The sequence below is a fragment of the Dipodomys spectabilis genome, unplaced genomic scaffold (genome assembly GCF_019054845.1).
Source record: "Dipodomys spectabilis isolate Male_0828 unplaced genomic scaffold, ASM1905484v1 ptg000137l, whole genome shotgun sequence".
Lineage (NCBI taxonomy): Eukaryota > Metazoa > Chordata > Mammalia > Rodentia > Heteromyidae > Dipodomys > Dipodomys spectabilis.
This window is the reverse complement of record NW_024870814.1, coordinates 6,289,590-6,311,840: the sequence shown is the minus strand read 5'-3', so window position 1 is coordinate 6,311,840 and position 22,251 is coordinate 6,289,590. Positions and strand designations below refer to the sequence as shown.

Genomic DNA, 22,251 nt, shown 5'->3' with positions numbered 1-22,251 from the left:
CAAGGAAGGTTGTATTGACCAGGCAGTATGAAAGTAACAGCATGTTCACCACCAAGTTCTTGTTAGATTTGCACTTTACAACATATGGTTGTCTTATATATCTGTAATTCTTAAGATTGGTTTAGGAAAATGATACAAACAATAACAAATGTAACCATTCATGACCAATACCATAGTGACAACAGTGAAAAGACCTTTGGTGTGAATACAGAATTAGAATACACATGTGCTCTGAGAGAGCTTTTGGGAGTGTGGTATTTTCAAACAGCTGAAATAACAAAAAAGCTAGAGACAGACTAGAAGCATGGCCAAAGTGGTAGAGCAGCTACCTAATAAGTTTTAGGCCCTAAAATTTGCTTGTCAATAGCATATTGCCTGTCAAATACTTAGATAATACAACAAGTTTTCACATCATTTTGAAAGCATATTGATTTATCTCATAGAAGAAATTAATTAATGCATTTAATTAAAATTTGAGAATTCCTGGTTAAGCATTAAGTCCCTGTTCATTATGCAAGATAGAGAAACTAAAACTTACAGAAGCAGCATCCATTCAGAGTATAAAGCCAAATGCAAGACAGAGGTGTGCTTTTCTTTCTTTCTTCTTATTTATTTAGCCAGGACTGGGCCTTGAACTCAGGACCTGGGTACTATCCCTTAGTTTTTTGCTCCAGGCTGGCCTTTACCACTTGAGCTACAGCTCTGCTTTTTGGTGGTTAACCAGACAGGAGTTTCATGGAGTTTCCTACCTGTTCTGGTCTTAAATCAAGATCCTCAGATCTTAGACTCCAGAGTAGCTAGGATTGGAGGCATGAGCCACCAGCATCTAACCAACACACCTTATATAGTGGAAGCCTAAGTGCCACATGTAATCATTTAAACAACATCTCAGATCTGAATCAATACTACAAGTCATGTGGATTCAGGTAGCTCTTTTACTATACCTGGTATCTGTTTCTGGACTTGGCCCAGCCAAATCTCCTCCAAGTTTCTGAATCCAAAGGAAGGATGTGTCCTCTCTCTCTCTCTCTTCAGTCACCCCCTCCCCCAACTCCTGCATTTGCTGCTTGCTCCTGCGTACTGGTCTGAAGCCTCCACTAAGCCCCTGACGCTAAAGTTTACTCATTATTCTTCTCCTAACCATAGTTTCATAGATAGGAAGTATGAGTGTTTATAGCTCTAGCAAAGTAGAGGCTTCTCTTTTACCATCACTTGTAAAAAAGTTAGGAACTTTGAGATCTAAGGATCATGGTTCCAGGCCAGTTAGGCAGAAAAGTCCATGAGACTCTCATCTCAACCACCAAAAAGCTGGAAGTGGAACTGTGACTCAAGTGGTAGAGCAGTTGAGTAAAAAAGCTAAGAGATAGTACCTAGGCCCCAGTACTGGTACACACACACACACACACACACACACACACACACACACACACAAACACACAAACACACAAACACACACACAACCAGTGTGTGGCTAAAGTCCCTGGGATTATATATTACTGATAAATAAACCTCTCTGGAGAGGTCAGGACTGCTTTCCTGAGACTGCATAAAAACAGAATTTGAAGGAAAAAGGAATGAGTTGTGCATAAGAAAACTACCTGTGGACAGCGCTGCACAGCCCCATAGAGTGGGATCTGAAATGGTCAGAGGCCATAGAAGAGAATGGAATCCAGGGAGGGCTCTATGTTGAGATGTGGACAGAAGGAAGAGGAAGTGATGTTGTTTATCAATACTTTCTGACTAGTCTGTGCTGGTGGCTCACGCCTATAATCCTAGCAACTCTGGAGGCTAAGTTCTGAAGGTTGCTATTCAAAGCCAGCCCAGACAACAAAGTCCAAGAGACTCTTACCTCCAATTAACCACCAGAGTTGTGGCTCAAAGTGGTAGATCACGAGCCTGGAGCAAAAAAGCTCAGGTACAACGCCCAGGCCCCATGACTGACAAAAAAAAAAAAAAAAAAAGAAAATCCCAGTTGGGGATATAGGTCAGTGGCAGAGCTTTTGCCTAGCATGAGCGAGGCCCTATGTTGAATCCCCAGCACTAAAAAAAATAACAAAAACCAAAAACCAAACAAACAAAAAAGCTGTGATCCTAGTACTCAGTAGTTAGAGGCAGGAAGATGGAGAAGTCAAACTCAGCCTGAGCAATCTAAAGTGACCTTCTTCACACAAAACCCCAAATAGCTGAGGTGGTGAATGCCTATAATCTTGAGGCATGTAATAACAGCAGGGGGAAATCTCAGTTTAAGGCTGGTCCAGACAAAGCTAGACAAAGTTAGCTTGAGATTCTGTGTGAAAAGACAAAAGGAAGCCGGGCGCCAGTGGCTCATGCCTGTAATCCTAGCTACTCAGGAGGCTCAGAAAATCACGGTTCAAAACCAGCCAGCCTGGGCAGGAAACTCCATGAAACTCTTATTCCCAATAAATCACTAGAAAACCGGAAGTGGTGCTGTGGCTCAAGCGGTAGAGCACTCGCCTTGAACTGAAGAGCTGAGGGACAGCGCCCAAGCCCAGAGTTCAAGCCCCACGGACGAATGACAAGAAGTAAAAGAAAAAGAAAAAAGACAAAAGGACTGGAGTCATGGCTTAAGCATGAAAGCTTACAAACGTGAGGTCGAGTTAAAATGATGATATGGAAAACACAATAAAGTAAAACTTTCTCAGCTACTGACACATGGCATGCACCATGTGTGCTGCAGGCTATGAAAGACACAAAGATAGGGCTGATCATATACAAGTGGTAGTGCAAAGGCCTTGAGTACAATCCTCAGTACAGAAAAAAGGGGGGGGGGCATGGAAAAAGAGAAGGGAAAGAGGAGGGATAGAGCAGAGAAAAATGTGAAGATAAATCTAGAATCTCTGGAGGGCAAAACGAGAGCTAAAAATGCTCTGAAAACTGGAAATTGCCTTCTGAGCAGTGATCTTATTTATTTAGCTCTGTTAGTAACTTTTGAGAACCACATTTTAAGGACAGCCCAGGCATAAAACTTCTTGAGACTACATCTCAACCAATTCTGGGCATGCTGACACAGCTACAAAGGAATTATAATGGCTGGATGCTATGGAATGCACCTGCCATTCCTAACAACAGAAGGAAGTATGTAGGCTGTCCAGGGCATAAAGTGAAACCCTACTCAGGGGGGAAAAAGTGTATATGTATGTGTATATGTATAGTGTGTGTATGTAAATACATTTACATATATTTGTGTACACATACACACGCACACAGGGCTGGAGACATGGTTCAAATTGGGGAGGGCTTACCTAGCAAGCATGAGGGAGTTCAATCCTCAGTACCAAGGGGAATGATTCATTTCTTGGTCACATGCATTTCCCCTTACCCAGTTCCCTTCAGCCCTCTAGATGATTCTGAGGCCTGCTAAAGAACCACCTGGATGCCAGGTGCTGGTGGCTCACGCCTGTAATCCTAGCTACTCAGGAGGCTGAGATCTGAGGATTTTGGCTCAAAGCCAGGTCGGGCAGGGTCTCCTGTGAGACTCTTATCTCCAATTAATCACCAGAAAACCAGAAATGGCAGTGGCTCAAGAGGTAGAGTGCTTGCCTTGAACTAAAGAGCTGAGGCACAGTACCCAGGCCCAGAGTTTAAGGCCTATGACGACCACCGCCATTACCACTACCACCACCACCACCACCAACAACAAAAGAACCACCTGGAAAGTTTCACAATCCCCAAATGTTCCAGTTGCCACTAAATTCCATTAGAACTCTATGGGTGGGCCTGGCAGGTATGAGTTTGCCAAGCTCCCGGGATGGTTCTGATATGTGTTCTAATAAGGGACAAAGAATGACGAGCAAGCTCCGTGTGGGTGGCTCACACCTGTCATCCTAGCTACTCAGGAGGATGAGATCTGAGGATTTTGGTTCAAAGCCAGACCTGGGAGGAAAGTCTGTGAGACTCTTATCTCCAGTTAACCACCAGAAAACTGGAAGTGGAACTGTGGCTCAAAGTGGTAGTGTACTAGCCTTGAGGGAAAGAGTTCAGGTACAGCATCCAGACCCTGAGTTCAAGCCCCCTTTTATTTTTTAAAAAATAAAATAAAAATGATGTGTAAGATGATGTTAGGGTGGGTGCTAGCTGCTTACATCTGTAATACTACTTACTTTGGAGGCCCGAGATCTGAAGGCTGAGATCAAAGTCTGAAGCCAGCCTGGGGTGGGGGTGGGGGTGGAGGGTGGGAAGTCCATGAGACTGTTATCTCTAATTATCTAGGCAGCAGCTATTAGCACAAAAAGTATGAAAGTATGAGAATGCAAGGCCCTAACTTCACTAAGTTCAAATAACTCCTGTATCAAAACACACACACACACACACACACACACACACACACACACACACACACACACACACACACACACAGCTGCCAGGCCTAACTGCTTTTAGTAGGGTAGGGTCCTTCTAATAGTAAGAAGATGACAACCAAGAGAAATTATTTTTGTCTTTTTTGGGGGGAGTCAGTTTTGGGGTTTGAACTCAGGGTCTGAGCATTGTCCATCCCTAAGCTCTTTTCCTCAAGGCTAGTGCTCTACCACTTGAGACACCCTATTTCTGGGTTTTTCTGAGTAGTTATTGGAGATAAGATTCTCACAGATTTTCCTACCCAAGCTGACTTTGAACCTTCATCCTTAGAACTAAGTCTTCTGGGGCTGGAAAGGTGGCTCAGTGGTAGAGCACTTGCCTTGCATGCCTGAGGCCCTGGGTTCAATTCCTCAGCACCACATAAGCAAAAAGAAAAAAGCTGGAAGTGGCGTTGTGGCTCAAGTGGTAGAGCACTAGCCTTGAGCTGAAGAGCTGAGGGACAGCGCCCAGGCCCAGAGTTCAGGCCCCACGACCGGACCCCCCCCCCCCCCAAAAAAAAAAGAACTAAGTCTTCTGAGTAGGATTATGGCGTGAGCCACCAAAATATTCTAATCTGTGTGAGTGTGTGTGTGTGTGTGTGTGTGTGTGCGCGCGCGCGCGCGCGCGCGCGCTCGCTCGCATCAGTGCTAGTCAGGGGGCTTGAACTCAGGACCTGGTGCTGTCCCTGGGCTTTTGTGCTCAAGGCTAGTGCTTCACTTCTGTCTTTTTGGAGGTTAACTGGAGATAAGAGTCTCATGAAGGCCTCGGAATGTGGCTTAGTGGTGGAGTGTTTGCCTAGAATGCATGAGGCCCTGGGTTTGATTCCTTGGTACCACTGAACCAAATAAATAAATAAATAAATTTTTAAAGGGTCTCATGAACTTTCCTGCCTGGGTTGGTTTCAAACCATGATCCTCAGCTCTCAGCCTCCTGAATAGCTAGGATTCATAGGCATGAGCCAGTTGTGCCTGGCAAAAATTCTAATCTTGATCCCTCCAAAGATGTCAAAAAATGACAAAACTGGACAGAATTCACATGCAATAATAATTCCTTTCTTTTTAGAGTATGTTCTGCAATATTTTCTAAATGCTAGAGAAGATCAATAATTTGGGTCACATATGTAAGTTTTTATTATTTACAATCTTTCATTCTCTTGCCCCACTGATAATAGCCTTACCTCTATGACATGCTTGGACCAATGGATTAAGAGCCAACACAAATTGAGAAAAACCATTTTTTTTGGTCATCCATGGGGCTTGAACTCAGGGTCTGGGCTTTGTCCCTGAGCTTTTTTTGCTCAAGGTTAGTACTTTACCACTTGAGCCACAGTGCCACTTCTGGTTTTCTGTTGGTTAACTGGAGATAAGAATCTCTGGATTTTCCTGCCTGGCTAGCTTTGAACTGCCATTGTCCAAGCTCAGCCTCATGAATAGCTAGGATTACAGGTGTGAGCCACCAGCGCCCGGCCAGAGGAAACTTTTAAACATGCTTTCCTGACAGGAGATTAAGCAAGCATAGGGGGTCTAGCATGGTTGAGGCCCAGGTTTCAATCCTCATAGTAAAAATCAATCAGCCAACCAGTCAGTAGATGTGCTTTCCTTCTTATACATCTGGCATAGATCATGAGCAGTGTATACACATAGGGACCACATGTATCAGGCATGGGAGCCACGTGAAGAAAACTTGACCCTCATCCCTAACTTAAAGGAGCCACAGAGTGGAAAAGAAGTGCTTGTCACTGAATTGTTACAAGGAAAAAAAACCTGCCCCCATCACAAAAAAACAAAACAAAACAAATCCAAACCCCTGACTTCGTAACACATGAAGTCTGCAAAAAAAATTTTTTTTGTTGTTAAAACAGAAAAGTATAAAAGTTTGCCACCTAGGCCTAATTGATATTTTCTGTAGATTTTGGTTTGTTCTTTGTATTTTAAAAACATCACACTTTTCTCCAGGCTACCAGACTATTCTACAGATTTTCCAATTGCATCTATGAATCTGTGAGCCACTTTCTTTTTTTCTCTCTCTCGCATTACTAATTTATTATGGCTTTTGTAAAAAAGAAAATCAGAACTTTTTTTTTTTTTTTGGCTTATGTGGTACTGAGGAATCGAACCCAGGGCCTCATGCATGCAAGGCAAACGCTCTACCACTGAGCCACCTTCCCAGCCCCCAGAACTTCTGTTACCTAATATTATTTACATCTGTCAAAATTGTGAGGCACGTTCTTAAATCTCAAATTTAATTCCCTTAATACCCTTATGGTGCTACACGCAGACACAGACAGACACACACACACCTTTACATGCACGCATACGCATGTGGTAGTGAGGTTTGAACTTGGGAGCTTTGTACTTGCAAGGCAACTGCTTGGTCTCCAATCATGTCCCCATCCTTTTTTACTTATTATTTTTTTAAATAGAGTCTCATTTTCAGCCTAGGGTTGGTAGTAATAATAATCTCCCCATTTAGGCATCCTATTTTTTTTTTAATTGGTTAAGATAGGGTCTCTAATCTCAGCCTCCTTAGTAGCTAGAATTACAAACATGATCCAGCATGCTTACCTATATTTATTGATTTAATTTATTTTTGTGCCAGTCCTGGGGCTTGAACTCAGGGCCTAGGCGCTATCCCTGAACTTTTTTTGTTCAAGACTAGCACTCTAACACTTGAGCCACAGTGCCACTTCCAGCGTTTTCTGAATAGTTTACTGGAGACAACAGTTTCACAGACTTTACTGCCTAAGCTGGCTTCAAACTGCCATCCTCAGATTTCAGCCTCCTGAATAACTAGGATTACAGACATGAGCCACCAGTGCCTGGCTGCCTATTGTTTAATTTTAAAAATTCTCAATGAAAAGAATAAACTTGGAGTAAATAAAGGAGTATTGATCTTTTGTTTTTTGGTTTATTTTTTTTGGGGATCCGGTTGTGGGGCCTGAACTCTGGGCCTGGGCGCTGTCCCTTAGCTCTTCAGCTCAAGGCTAGCGCTCTACCACTTGAGCCACAGTGCCACTTCGGGCTTTTTTTTTTTGCTTATGTAGTGCTGAGGAATCAAACCCAGGGCCTCATGCATGCAAGGCAAGCGCTCTACCACTGAGCCACCTTCCCAGCCCCGGGAGTATTGATCTTTTACCAAAGCTTTTATTCTTCTATGCATTTAACACATTCTCCCGTGGCATTATTATAATAGATGCAGGGCAGATAAATGTGAAAAAGACAGATGTGGAAGTGTGTTTTTGTTTTGTATGGCTAGACACAGCACTCCCTGTAGGGGGTACAGGGGACACATGGCCCAGGCCCACGGGGCCATGCTTTGTCCAGAGTCTGGACAAAAATCCTCAAGCACTGCATTACAATAATATGAAATATTTTTGTAATCGGGTTTTAAAACTTGCTTTATAGGCATCAAAATGTGGCTATGTTTCACTCCACCCTCAGCCTGGCCTGGTTATGACTTGTTTATACACATTTCCTTAACAGACAGCTTCCAAATGACTCACTAAATCTCTGCAAGTATGCAAGCTCTTTTCTTCATTTGCTCTACTCCCAGGGTAAGCCTCTTCTTAAAATATTTGTGTGTGTGTGTGTGTGTGTGTGTGTAGATGTATGCATGCTGATACTAGGACTTAAATTTAGGGTCTAGGTGTCTGTCCCTTAGCCTTTCTCCTCAAGCTGACCCTCTACTACTTAAGCTGTACCCCCACTTCTAGCTTTTTGCTGGCTAACTGGAGATAAGAGACTCATGGACTCTAGTAGTTAGATTGGCTTTAGAGCCCAGATCCTCGGATTTCAGCTTCCCCAATAGTTAGGATTACAGGAGTTGGGTCGCTAGTCCCTGGCTTGGATAGTATTTTAATTTCTCTACTAAGAAAGCCAATGTCTAATCTTTGATGACTCCTAAAAACCTTCCCTCTACCTTAGAGGGAAACTTGCCTCCTGTAAACTGGACTGTCTTCATCTCCTTCCTGTGCTTTGCTTCCAATTTGTGATTTACAAATTTCAGCAGTGAATCTCAACTTGGCTGCCCCCTTAGAATCCTCTGGAGAGCCCTACCCCAGACCAATTAAATCCTATCCTTGGGGGATTAGATGTTAAATTGTATGGCCTCATTATCTCTATTACCTTTGCAGTCTGTCCATTTGTTCTGGCACCTAATTTGGGCTCTCAGTTACCTCTTAAGTTTTGCTAATTAAACAGGATTTTAATTGTTCATTCCCTTTCTAATTTCTTAATAATAGCAATGGCAGCCACAGCGATGGTGTTGGGATGGGAGAAGTGAGTTACTTTGTGCTAGGTACAATGCTACACTAATTACAACATATCAGCTCATTTCTGCACAAGCCTATGACGTCAGCCTTCCTCTAATCCCCATTTAATAGATGAGGAAACTGAGGACAATATAGATGAGGTCATTTCCCTGAAGCCTTACAAAGAGAAGGAAGTAGAATCTCGGTTTCAAACTTGCTGCGTTTTATAACCTCCGACACAAACACCCTCCTCTTCAGGCATCGCAGATCTTCAGCCTACATGTATAGTCCTGGCAAGAGTTGGAATGAACTGCTCGACTCTAAAATGGAAAATAGAGGTCTTCTCCCAATCTGAACAATCTCACATTCACATTTTTTGTCCTCCCTATCCCACACCTCCAAGTGTCACTCAAGTTTTGAAGTCTGTTTCTGCTTTGCCATATAGAATAAAGCGTATGAGAATATGTAATTTCCCAGAAAATTGTCCATTTTGCTACGTATAATGCAATGTGTATCAACAGTTCATACTTGTCTGCTCTCAGACAAAGTGAGACACCTCTGGCTCTGCCACAGTGCTGTATTATTACTTGCAGATCACATCTGTGGATGTTTGGCAGTTTCAAGTGGGACCACAGAACCTTCTTGAGAGTTTAGGAACTTCACATATTTTTCTGTCACACCAAGAAAGTAAGTGACAAGGAGCAGGTCTGAGGAAAAGAGTCTAGAAAGAAAACAAAAGCTTAGAAAAGATGAGGATGGAAACTGTATGTTTATAGTGTATCTCGGAGCCAGCCACAGAAGCAGAGAGTAGTGAATATTGTCAGACGTCACTTGTGTTGACTGAGCATAGTTATTGAATAGCAGTTAGAGAACTGAGCTCGGGCTGTCACTGCAAGGACGTGTGAGAATCTGGGTAGTAGATTTTATTTTATTTTATTTTATTTTTTTTTTTTTTTGGGGTCCGGTCGTGGGGCCTGAACTCTGGGCCTGGGCGCTGTCCCTCAGCTCTTCAGCTCAAGGCTAGAGCTCTACCACTTGAGCCACAGCGCCACTTCCGGCTTTTTTCTTTTTGCTTATGTGGTGCTGAGGAATCAAACCCAGGGCCTCAGGCATGCAAGGCAAGCGCTCTACCACTGAGCCACCTTCCCAGCCCTGGGTAGTAGATTTTAGAAGAGAAGTAGGGAGGTGTTCACAGGATGAAGACTGGAAACAGGCTTCTCAGACATGGAGTGCTTTGTGCTACAGGACAGATGGGAAATTTAGAGTTAGGGATAAGTTTTTAAAGGGAAATCACCTTCTCTAAAAGCAGCCAGGAAAAAAAAAAAAGACAGTTTGTGAATAGAAATGGGACAGTAGGCTAGGCCCTAACATACTTAGTTCTGCTCCTGGGACTAAGGAATGGCACAGACAGGTAAGGGGGAGCAGGGATGGGAGAAAGTTAGAGAAAGGTGGCTGGCTGCAAGGGGACAAGCCAGGTTTGTGGTGGTGTAGATGCCCAATGGATATCTTCCACGGTAGCTGACTCTGACCACTAGAGGGCACCTGTAACTTGTACCTGTCAGGACACTGGGAACTAGTGCCACCACGTTAGCATGCTTGTCCAATGGGCTGCCCATGCCCTTCTGACCAGCCACAGAATGTGCCGCCAGAAGTTTGTGTGTCCTGTGGCACCCTTTTCTAGATGGCTAATCTGACCACTCACTTCTTTTACCCAGCCATCCTTGCCTGCCTGCCTTCCTGGAGGTTGACTATCACAGTCATTTGAGAGCTACACTTGACATCCATCGTGTTGCAAACCATCTCTCTGCCCATGGAAGCTGACCCCATGGTGGCTGGAAATGATACACGCTCCACTGCACCACTATTTATATTCAACGTTAGATCCTCTGTCCCCTCAACTGGACTCTAAGCTTTTAGTTAGCAAGAGTATCAGAATATCTTAAGATGTCCTGAGAGGAAATAATAGGTCTGGGATTTGCTTTAAAATACAATGTGGTGGGAGGTGGGGAGTGTGGGTGAAGGAAAACAGGGCTCATTATGTAATGTGCTCTACTTTATAGATCCTTGAATATTTCCGTAATAAAGTTGCAACAATCTCTTTGGTGGCAATGAAGAAGTCCGAGTTTTCCTTGTCTATAAAGCAAGACAGGTTGAGGCAGCTGTGGGTCCTCTAACTGCACCCTCTTTTGAGTCACTGCGCAGAGAATGAACACTGGAAAGCTTTGTGAGGTGAGTGGGTAAGTAGAGGGCAGGCACTGGTTTAAACCTCCACAGTCCAGAAAGATGGAATGCAAGGCTAAGTTTCAAGGACTGGTCTCATCTCCTTTGGATTCCAGTCCTCTGCAAGTCCTGAGGAGGTGAGAAAACCCACTCAGATCTTCTTGTACCTGCCTCCCCAGAGCCCCAGGTCCTTCATTTGCAGGCCACTATGGTCAGTGGGTTTGGCAAAAGAGCCCCTGGACTTTTTGCTGGCACATGTTTTAATGGATTCTTCCCTCTAACAGCTGGTTTAGGGAAGTCTCTTCAACTGTGGCCTGGCAGCCATGAGACAAAAGAGTAGTTGATTCTGAATGAGCTCTAATATGACGGAAAAGACCCTGTGCCTGTGTGAACTGGGGCACAGGATCCAGAGGTCAGGTACAAAGGACTTGAGGTAGGTGTCCATAAAGGACCAAGGTTAATGGTCAGGATCATATGTTTCTAATCAAGTGTGTGTGCGCCTTTGGCTGAGAGACAAGAGGTGTACATGTGTGTGCAGAGTATGTAAGACACAATGTCACTGCTAACTGATTGTTCCCGCATACTAGAGGAGCACTGCCAGACCCCAGCAGCTAGTGGAAAGTGGAGAGGAGGCAGAAGTAGGGACAAGCCAGCTAGAAGGATGTTGTAGGTGAAACAGACTTACCAAGTGTGCTGGAGATGGTGATCTCGTGTCTTTGACTGTGGCACTGGAGGGGACATCAAGGAGGGGCCATTTCATCTGCAGGTACTGCACAGGGGACAGAAAACACAAAGCAATGGGTGAGATGCAGCCTCACAGGATCGAAAGTGAGCAGAGAAAAGCTCTGTAGTGAAGTCATGGGTGTCACAGGGAGGCGTGCTGTTACAGCCATTACCATTTCCAGCAGGGTCAACTTCAATAACTCTAGCAGCATACAGCACACACATGTAGTTACCCTACCACAAGCATCTCCTCTGTCATTGCTGGGAGGAGAAAACACAACAAAATGGGACTTTGAAGTGAGGAAGAGAGCTGATTTAGTCCAGCACAAGTGATCAGACCATAAGAACCGATCACTAAGGCTCAAATCCTCTGCTCCAGTCACACAATGAGCAGGATTGGCAAGAATCAGAGGTTCCCAGATGACAGACCTGTCTTGGTCCATTTCCATCTCCTATAGCATCACACAGTGCTCTCCAAGATACAATTTCTATAAGACTATCTAGAGAACAAAGGAATTAAAACCTTCAGTATGATGTATTCATGGGTAATTAATTACCGACTTACTTTCAAGGATGCTGATCTTTATTATGAAGCTTCTGATCCTTTTTTTCCTTCAAGGCTGGGACTTGATCTCAGTATCTGACATTTGCTTTTACTCATTGGCTAGTGCTCTACCACCTGAGCCAAGCCTCCAGCCCTCCCATCTTGGATAATACTGCCTAGCACCCCATCTTCTGTTATGGGTCAGTGCAAAAAACTACTCCAATGGCAGATCTCTTCTGCACTCACCAATGCGTGAACACGCACACATTAATGGAAAAATCTTGTGGTCTTGGCAAGAGTGTGGACACGTTAGGAGCCTGGGAAGGGCCCACCTGGGCTGAGTCCAGCATCCATGGGATCAGGTCTCACTCAGCCAAGGTGGGCCGTGTGATATAGGACAAGAGACGTACCACTTGGAGTCTATTGTCAACAGGAAGGCAAGCTGTTATTACTGCCTTTACTAGTTGTTAGAAGGAGCAGAGGGCAATGCCAGGTATGGAACACAGTACCTGGCATGTGGGAGACTTTTGATAAATGGCAGCTATTGTGTCCATAAGCAAACCATTAGTTTTTGCCAGGAGCCAAAACACACATGTTGTCCCAGTGGCAACACTGATGGGATGCTTCTGGGCAGCCGACCAGCAAGGCAAGCTTCTCTGTGGAAACTTCTTGAGACTACTTTGAGAACTAGAGTGCTATAGGAAATGACAGCTCCAGGAAGTTTCAGAGAGATACAGAATGAAGACCCTGACTCTTCACTTGTTTTGCTAATTCAATTTCAGGGAAGAAATTTTAAAAATCATAGCAGAGCACCAGTGGCTCATGTCTATCTATTATGTCTATCTACTCAGGAGGCTGAGATCTGAAGATCTCAGTTTGAAGCCAGCCCAGGCAGACTAATCCAGGAGACTCCTATCTCTTATCAAATAACCAACAAAAAAACAGAAGTGGCAGTGTGGCTCAAGTGGTAGAGCACCAGCTGTGAGGCAGCCTATATGTTGAGCTTCTTTATAACAGGATCTTTATGCATACCACCAGACCGCAGTATTTCCTTTGCTCAGATGGGTTTTCCCATTCTTTGACTATTTGGCCCACCAGAGGCTATATGGATATGCAGATATCAATGTTCTTCTGTAGAGATTCTGCAGATGGCTAGAACTTATATGTGGGCACCAAACATGAAGAAGAGAGGGGAGGAACATTTGGCCTGCGGGGCATAAAAGGCACTTGAAATCATCTAGTATGTGATAGGACAGACATAGATGCTTTTCAGTGACCGTTCCTCAGCCTGCGTGCCTATGTTGCCAATTCTGCATAGCTTGAAGATGATGGAATTATTATCCAAAGGCCCTTAGCAGAAAAAAAGGTTTCCCCACTGAATTCTAGAACAACTGTAACCTTTGTTTAAAACACTGCAGTATAAGATGGATGCTGGTGGCTCATGCCTGTAATCCTAGTTACTCAGGAGGCTGAGATCTGAGGATCACAGTTCAAAGCCAGCTGGGGGAAGGAAAGTCTGTGAGACTTTTATCTCCAATAAACCACCAGAAAACTGGAAGTGGTACTGTGGCTCAAGTGGTAGAATGCTTGCCTTGAGCTGAAGAGCTGAGGGACAGTTCCCAGGTCCAGAGTTCAAGCCCCACGACCACAGAAAAACAAAGCAAAACATAACAAAACACTGCACTAGGGGCTGGGAAGGTGGCTCAGTGGTAGAGTGCTTGCCTTGCATGCATGAGGCCCTGGGTTCAAGTCCTCAGCACCACATAAACAGAAAAAGCTGGAAGTGGTGCTGTGGCTCAAGTGGTAGAGTGCTAGCCTTGAGCTGAAGAAGTGAGGGACAGCACCCAGGCCCAGAGTTTAAGCCCCAGGACTGGCAAAAGTTTTTTGTTTTTTGGGTTTTTTGGTTAGTTCTGGAGCTTGAACTCTGGGCTTGGGTGTGGTCCCTGTGCTCTTCAGCTCAAAGCTAGAGCTCCACCATTTGAGCCACAGCACCACTTCCAGTTTTCTGGTGGTTAATTGGAGACAAGAATCTCATGGGACTTTCCTGCCCAGGCTGGCTTTGAACCATGATTCTTAGATCTCAGCCTCCTGAGTAGCCAGGATTACAGGTGTGAGCCACTGGCTCCCATCTAAAAGTAAAAGATTTTAAAGCAAGATGAGATGGACTGCAACTGAGCCCCTGAATGGTCAAAATGCCTCTGGATGGCAACTCCAAGTCCTAAGAAATTCCCAAGATCATGAATCAGGGCAACAGGAGCCATGAAGTTCTTTGTCACTGGGGTACCAGGAACTCAGAGGTAGTTGGGCAGTTCTGAGTTCCCAGGTCAGGCCTAGTCCAACATGCAGTGGAAATCAAGCTTTTCTTGGCAGTAGTTTCTCAGGTGAGGCCAGCCCCATGATCACCCTAGGGGTAATCACTGATGGGTGGAGTGTGTCTCCGGGGATTAAATGGCACGTGGCTGAACATAGATGCTTTGCTTGATAATAGAATGTGAGTAAATTAAAAATGTTGTTTTCTCCTAGCTTCATCTGGGCTCTATTCAACTGGCAACTTAAGGCTCAGCTCCTGACCAGGATATCATGGCTGGTCCAATGAGGATTTGTACATAGCACCATCCAACTGCCTCCCTTCTGGGATGCCCACTTTACTAATAAAAGTCTAAGGCTGGGCACCGGTGGCTCACGCCTGTAATCCTACTTACTCAGAAGGCTGATATCTGAGGATCATGGTTCAAAGCCAGCTCGGGCAGGGAAGTCCACGAAACTCTTATTTCCAATAAACCACCAGAAAGCTGGAAGTGGCGCTGTGGCTTAAGTGGTAGTGTGCTTGCCTTGAGCAGTACCCAGGCCCAGAGTTCAAGCCCCACAACCAACAAAAACAACAACTCTGGCCCTATGTGTCATCACTGCAACTGATAGGAATGCAACGGCAGTAGCTACCACTTCTGGAGAGTTTAGAGTCACACCTCCAACGTTTTGTTTTTGTGATGGTTAATTAGGAACAAGAATCTCAGACTTTTTTTTTTTTTTGCCTAGGCTGGTTTAAACTGCCATCCTCAGATTTCAGCTTCCTAAGGAGTTAGGATAACTGGTGGGAGTCCTGGCCAAAGGACTCTTCTGATATTCAGAAATAGAAGAAAACCAAACCATATTGGGAGGTGTGAGCACTGTTGATGGACATTTGCTATTTAATATGCCATCATGCCTTGTTAGTACAAGACAAGACAAATATGTAGGTTCCCAATCAAAATGAATCTGGGAGATATTTTTTTCTCTTGGGGGAGGAGAGACTGGGTTTCTCCTATTGTGATTCACAGTTAAGTGGAATAAGGCTGTGGTTTAGAGCATGTCTTTACCTTGTTAAGAAAGGATGACTATGATTCTATTCTTATTTTCACATTGTTTTCACTGGAATGGTTGTTGAATTCTCTCAGTACACCAAAATGGTCATGTGGTTTCTCTTGTTAGACTCATTCATGAGATGGATGCACAGTAATGGATTTTTATACTAGAGCACTTTCGCATTCCACAAGAGAACCCTTTTAGACTGTGTGGTTTTTTCTTAAGCTATATTGTGGAAGGCCAGTCAGAATGCTTTAGTTTTTTTAATTTTTTAGTGCTAGTACTAGGGCTTGAACTCAGGGCCTGGACTGCTTCCCTTGAGCTTCTCCCTTGTACCCCTTTAAGGCTAGTATTCTACCACTTGTGCCATAGCTCCACTTGTGGCTTTCTGGTTAGGAGAGTCCCACAAACTATACTGCCTGGGTTGGCTTTGAATTGAGATCCTCAGATCTAAGCCTCCTGAGTAGCTAGGATTATAGGTGTGAGCCACCAGTGCCCAGAGCTTAAAAAATTTTAGTTCTGCAATCCTAGATAAGGGTGCAAAAGCCTTTGTTGTTCTTGTGACATCTGTATTGAGTGTTGCTATCAATGTCATCTTCTGCTCCTTTTTCCTAATGTTCTGGGTCACTTTCAGCTCTTGGGCTCCTTGCTGAATAAACTGAGCACTTGGCCAGGTGGGCTGGTTCCACTTGACTCAGGCAGGCTTGGGAAAGGGTGCCTCTGAGGGATGCTGTCAGTAGAGAGTAGAGCCCTCTTTCCTGCAAGGAGCCAGAGAATCATCCTACACGATCCCTGCTCTGCTTGGAAACTGAACAGCAGATTAATTGCAGCTGTGCCCTGGAATTTCCCCAACACACAAATCTTCATGATGTAAAACAGCTGGGAGGAAATCCCAGCATGCCCTGTACAGAGGCAGAACTGCCAATGAGCTATGGAGATTAACCCTTTGGCTCCCAGAAGGTAGACAGAGCCCCTTGCTCCAGCCAGACGCGTGAGTGTTCCGGGTAGACATTGTTTCAGAGAAAACTCTAGAAGCAGGGCCTGAGCATGGGAAAACAACAACAAAAAGAGACATACTTACAGTGGGAAGCATGGACACAAGTGATCTCCCAGTGAGAAAACCCCAGCCCCAAAGCTCTCCTCCTGCCACAAGACCTGGAGAGAAAGACATCTTTCCCCAGATTTCCAGTTTCTGTGCTTTAGTAGCAGAAAATGTATGTCCTCATTTTAGGTGGCCAGTCCTTCTTGCCTGTCTGGTCCCCAGTGGTAAATGGGGAGATCTAAACTCTAGAGATCTAAAGCCAGTGCCCCCTCAAGCAAAGAAGCAAAAGAGTTTCTCAAACTTCCCTCTAAGGGAAAAGGATCCAAACTCAAACCCCACAGGCAGATGGTTGTTACCACAGTGCCATGGCACTGAGCTCTCAAAATGCTCTCCTCTTCCTTTTAAAGGCAATTGTTAATGTAAAGAATTATATTACAGGGGCTGGGAAGGTGGCTCAGTGGTAGAGCACTTGCCTTGCATGCATAAGGCCCTGGATTGATTCCTCAGCACCACATAAGCAAAAAGAATAAAAGCTGGAAGTGGCACTGTGGCTCAAGTGGTAGAGCGCTAGCCTTGAGCTGAAGAGCTGAGGGACAGTGCCCAGGTCCAGAGTTTAGGCCCCATGTCTGGACCAAAAAAAAAAAAAGAATTATATTACAGGTCTGGGAATGTGCCTTAGTGGTAGAGTGCTTGCCTAGCATGCATGAAGCCCTGGGTTCGATTCCTCTGTACCACATAAACAGAAAAAGCCAGAAGTGGTGGTTGTGGCTCTAGTGGCAGAATGCTAGCCTTGAACAAAAGCTCAGGGAGAGTGCCCAGGCCCTGAGTTCAAGCCCCAGGACTGGTGCATAAAAAAATAAAAAATAAATATATTACAGGCTGTGTAGACATAGCCTGTAGTCCTAGTTACTCAGGAGGCTGAGATGTGAGGATGCAGTTCAAAGTCAGCCTGGGGATGATAAACCTGAGAGCCTCTTATCTCCCTCCAGTCAACCATCAAAAAGCTGGAAGTGAAGCTATAGTGGTAGAACTTTAGTCTTGAGTGAAAAAGCTAAGGGACAGCACTCAGGTCCCGAGTTCAAGTCCCAATTCCAGCAGAAATAATTGTATTACAAATGAAAAATGTGTTTGTGTGGTGGTGGTGGTGGTGGGGAGTGTAGTTGTGGAGGTGGGAGGGAAGGGATGGTAGGGGAAAAACAAAGGAGGAGGCAACAATACTTGATAAGAAATGTACTCATTACTTTGCTCGTGTAACTGTAGCCCCTTTGTACAGTATTTTCACAATAAAAAACTTATTTTTAAAAAAAGATAGAAAAAGAAGAGAAAAACAACAAATAAAAAATGTGAAGAAACAATCACTATCTCCTCATGCCTCACAATACCACACTTGAGGCACCAAGAGCTTCCTACCACAGCCAGGGCTTGCCCAGCTCCAGCAGGAGTTCAGCTTCCTGAAAACCAACCAACCAGATCCTTCCTGCTTAAAATTCATCTCATGGTGGTTTCTGTGGTCAAGGGATAAGCTCCACACTCACCAGTAATCCAGTGTCACACCATCCTTAACCTCTGCCCCTCTGTGTTCCCCCAAACCAGCTGTATTCACTCCATGCCAGCCTCAAATGTGCCAAATGGCTCTGCTGCTCCCTGGCCGGCTATATCTTTTACTCTTGGGACATTAAAATCCAGATCCAAGGTCACTTTCTCTGATAGTCACTAGCCCCTTTCTCCCACTTGGGCCTGACGTGTCCCTTGGCACTTGCATGCTTTACCTTGTCCCATGAGCTGAGCCCCAGGTTCCATCTCTTATGCCCATGAGCAAGGCAGCCCATCTCACTTTTTCCTTTCTGTGGCAGTACTGGCGTTTGAATTTAGGGACTCAAGTTTGCTAGGCTGCCACACACACCCAGCTCTTTTTTGCATTATTATTTTTTAAATAGTAGCTTCTTTTTTCCAGGGTTCTCCTGGACTGTGATCATCCCTTAGACTGTGATCTTCCTACCTGCTGTTTCCCGTGTTGCTGGGATTATAAGCATGAGCCACTTCTCCCAGTCTTCTGTTTCTGTTGGAGCTACTGGTCCTCATCAGTAACTGGTTTTCTCCATAACTGGCATAGTACAGTCCAGGATATACAGAGGCAGAACACAGGCCATGGTGCTCAGATCTGCCAGATCCTAGAGGCCTGTTTAAGATCCTTCATCTTAACTGCAACCCCTCTGTACATCACCTTTATAACGAAAATAAAAATTTTAAAAAAGATCCTTTATCTTCTGAGGAAATGGACACAAATGCAACTTCTATGAGCAATCACCTCAGTAGCATGGATACAGAAATGTTTCCCCAAGTGGGAAAAAGTGCTTATTTTTCAGAAGCCACTGAAGAAGACCAAGTCTCAGTCTTAGGAACCTAGTTACCAAACAAAACAGATGAAGCAAAAAGCTCTAGGGGCAAAAGGTCAGGCTTCTACTCTGGTCCCACAGTTTCTTTTCTAAAGTGAGTAGTTTGAGCATTCGCAGAAATTGAACAAATGGCAACAAATCCAAATAGAATCTGTTTGTTTTACCTGAGGATGGATGGGTGTGACCTTCTTGAAGTTTGCTGACAGCTAAGTTCTTGCAAATAAATCCCATTTATAAGCCTGTAATGCTCTACCATAAACTACTTTTGAACTTAATATGAGAGATATACTTTTATGTGGCAGTTATTTAAAACCACACTTTTGTAGCATTTTAAAGCCAAACAAAGTCACTTTTCCCACTCTTACTTGTCACAGAATTTAGTCAACAAATATTTTTAAGCTCCACCCACAGCATATCTTCACAGACAGTTCCAAAAATATGTCATGACTGAATAGTAAACTTAAAAACAAAAAAAGCGGGTTGGCAAAGTTTCAGATTCCTCATAAATACTTATTACCCTTACATCTTCCATCTTGTTCCAAATCACTTCAACCTATATTCTCTTCTCCCATTCTAGAGGAACTGGCAGTGTTTTTGGGGGGGTTAGTCATGGGGCTTGAATGCAGGGCCTAGGCACTATCCCTGAGCTCTTTTGCTGAAGGTTAATACTATACGATTTTGAGCCACAGATCCACTTCGAGGGTTTTCTGGTAGTTAATTGAAGATTGTCCCATGGACTTTCCTGCCCTGGCTGGCTTTAAACTGTGATCCTTAGATCTCAGTCTCCTGAGTAGCTAGGATTACAGGTGTGAGCCACCAGTGCCTGGCAGAACTGGCAGTTTTGCCACTTAACCAAATGTTTGTTTTAGAAAGTATGCTATCCCTCAAGTCCAATTTTTAGTGGTAAAAGAGCAGAGTACAGGAGGCAAGAGACCAGGGGTCAAGGCCCTTCCTAACCTCTCTGGACTTAAATCATCTCACCTTTATAATAGGGTATTTTACCTCATCAATCTAAGGTAGGATCTGGACCAGATGGCTTGCTAGAGAATTAAAAAAAAAAAAAATCAGATGCAGCTGTGGCCTAAAAACCAAGACTGTGTTTTTGAAGTGCTCAGTGAGTTTGTGGTAAGGAATACTGGTTTGGAAAAGGTGAGAAAAGACCTCACCTCTCAGAATGTCTGTTCCTTACCTATAAAGTGAACACTCTTAACCTGCTGGGAATGAGCTCATCTGAGTGTGGTCATGATACTTGGGAAGAGAAAACAGACTGCTGGGTATATGCAAAACAGACAAACAAAAAAAACCCCCAAAATCCCAACAACAATAAAGCCCCACAAGAAGTAAGGATCCTTTCTTTTCCCAGTTTCTCTGGTGACTGAAGTGGAAAGACTGTTTGAGGTCGGGAGTTCAAGCCCAGCTTAGGCAACACGGTCAGGTCCCATCTCTAAAGAAGAAAAAAGGGGGAGAAAAAGAAAAGGGAAAGAAAGATAATACTAAAAAAGAGAAAAGAAAAATGTGTCTGGGGGAGAATGATGAAGGAATGACACTGATCAAGACACACTGTAGCCACAAACTGACATGTTAAACTGAAACCCTTTTGAGCTCGGCACCAGTTGCTCACACCTAGCTACTCAGGAGGCTGAGATCTGAGGATCGTGGTCCAATGCCAGATGGGGAAAAAAAGTCCCTGTGAAACTCTTATCTCCAATAAACTACTCAGAAAACGCTGTGGCCTGAGTAAAAGAAGCTCAGGGAGGGCTGGGAAGTTGGCTCAGTGGTAGAGCACTTGCCTTGCATGCCTGAGGCCCTGGGTTCAATTCCTCAGCATCACATAAGCAAAAAGAAAAAAGCCGGAAGTGGCGCTGTGGCTCAAGTAGTGGAGCGCTAGCCTTGAGCTGAAGAGCTGAGGGACAGCGCCCAGGCCCAGAGTTCAGGCCCCACGACCAGACCCAAAAAAAAAAGAAGCTCAGGGATATCAACCCAGGCCCTGAGTTCAAGCCCCAGGACCGACCAAAAAAAAAAAAAAAAGAAAGAAAGAAAAGAAAAAAAAGAAACGAAACGAAACCCTTTTGTGTTACAACTACTTCAAGATAATAATAAACAACTACTTCAAGATAATAATAACAATATATTTAAAATGTGTTTACTTGAGCCAACTCTCTGCTAAAAATTTTTTACCAATTGGCTCTCTTTAAAAAAAATATAACACCAAGCCGGGCGCTGGTGGCTCATGCCTGTAATCCTAGCTACTCAGGAGGCTGAGATCTGAGGATCGCGGTTCAAAGCCAGCCCGGGCAGGAGAGACCGTGAGACTCCTATCTCCAATAAACCACCAGAAAACCAGAAGTGGCGCTGTAGCTCAAGTGGTAGAGCGCTCGCCTTGAGCTGAAGAGCTGAAGGACAGCGCCCAGGCCCAGAGTTCAAGCCCCACGGCCGACAAAAAAAAAAAAAAAATAACACCAAACCCTTCCTTTGTGGCATTTGCTGGTCCCCATGGTGCAAACATTCTCACTGAGTCTGATTTCAAGGTGCCATGTGAGTCACAGAGGACAAAGTTGGGAAGAGCTGCTAACTGGCCTGGTATCAGCTGTCTGTGGTAGGTACATACCATAGGCCACGCTACAGGCAGGAGCAGAGGGGGTTTGGGTCTGCCCTCATAGCTAAAGCTGTTAGCTTCATTTGCCAGTGGCTAGAAAGCTGACATGTCTTCAGCTGACGTGGGCCTGAGCTCTCAATGGAGACTTGTCCTTCTGATAGCTGTAGGGGAAACTCTGTCCCCAGAGCACATGGCCACAACAGTGGTCTGTCTGAGGGGGTCTCTGGAGCCCTGAGCACTTAAAAAAAAAAAAAAAAAGTGAAAATTCATCTTGTTTTGGGTGAATCTGGATGAGCCAGCCCGGGCAGGAAAGCCCATGAGACTCTTATCTCCAATTAACCACCAGAAAACCGGAAGTGACTGCTGTGGCTCAAAGTGGTAGAGTGCTAGCCCTGAATGAGAGAGCTCAGGGACAGCACCCAGGCCTTGAGTTAAAGCCCCATAAGCAACAAAAAATAAAAAGTAAGAAAAATCTATCTGTATAAGAGCCATTTTATTGTTCACAAACAAGTAGACAGTTCTGTCTTGTCCTGAAATGAATACCTCCATGGCCTCCTTGAACATTTTGTTTTATCTGAATTGCATTTCTAGCTGTCTGGGGAATGATGAGGTATCAGGTATACACATTTAGGTTTTGAATATCACACAACTTGTTACAATCAACACTGCTATCAGCAAGAGGAGAGAGTTTGCATCCCAGTATCTCAATCCACGTAAAGGTCTTGAATGTTTTTAGCTTTGCCAGATTACAGGTTAAAAAAAAGTACGTCAGTAGTTTCAATT

At 44.4% G+C, this 22,251-nt stretch overlaps 1 protein-coding gene across 1 annotated transcript in view; it reads right to left on the bottom strand.

Annotated features, from left to right (window-relative positions):
• Tcf7l1 (transcription factor 7 like 1) overlaps positions 1-22,251 on the bottom strand; it is a 174,926-nt gene that overhangs the window by 11,263 nt on the left and 141,412 nt on the right. The window contains exon 4 of the mRNA XM_042690481.1: positions 11,511-11,594. Within this exon, the coding sequence (XP_042546415.1) occupies positions 11,511-11,594 (84 nt within the window). The remainder of the gene's footprint in view (positions 1-11,510; positions 11,595-22,251) is intronic.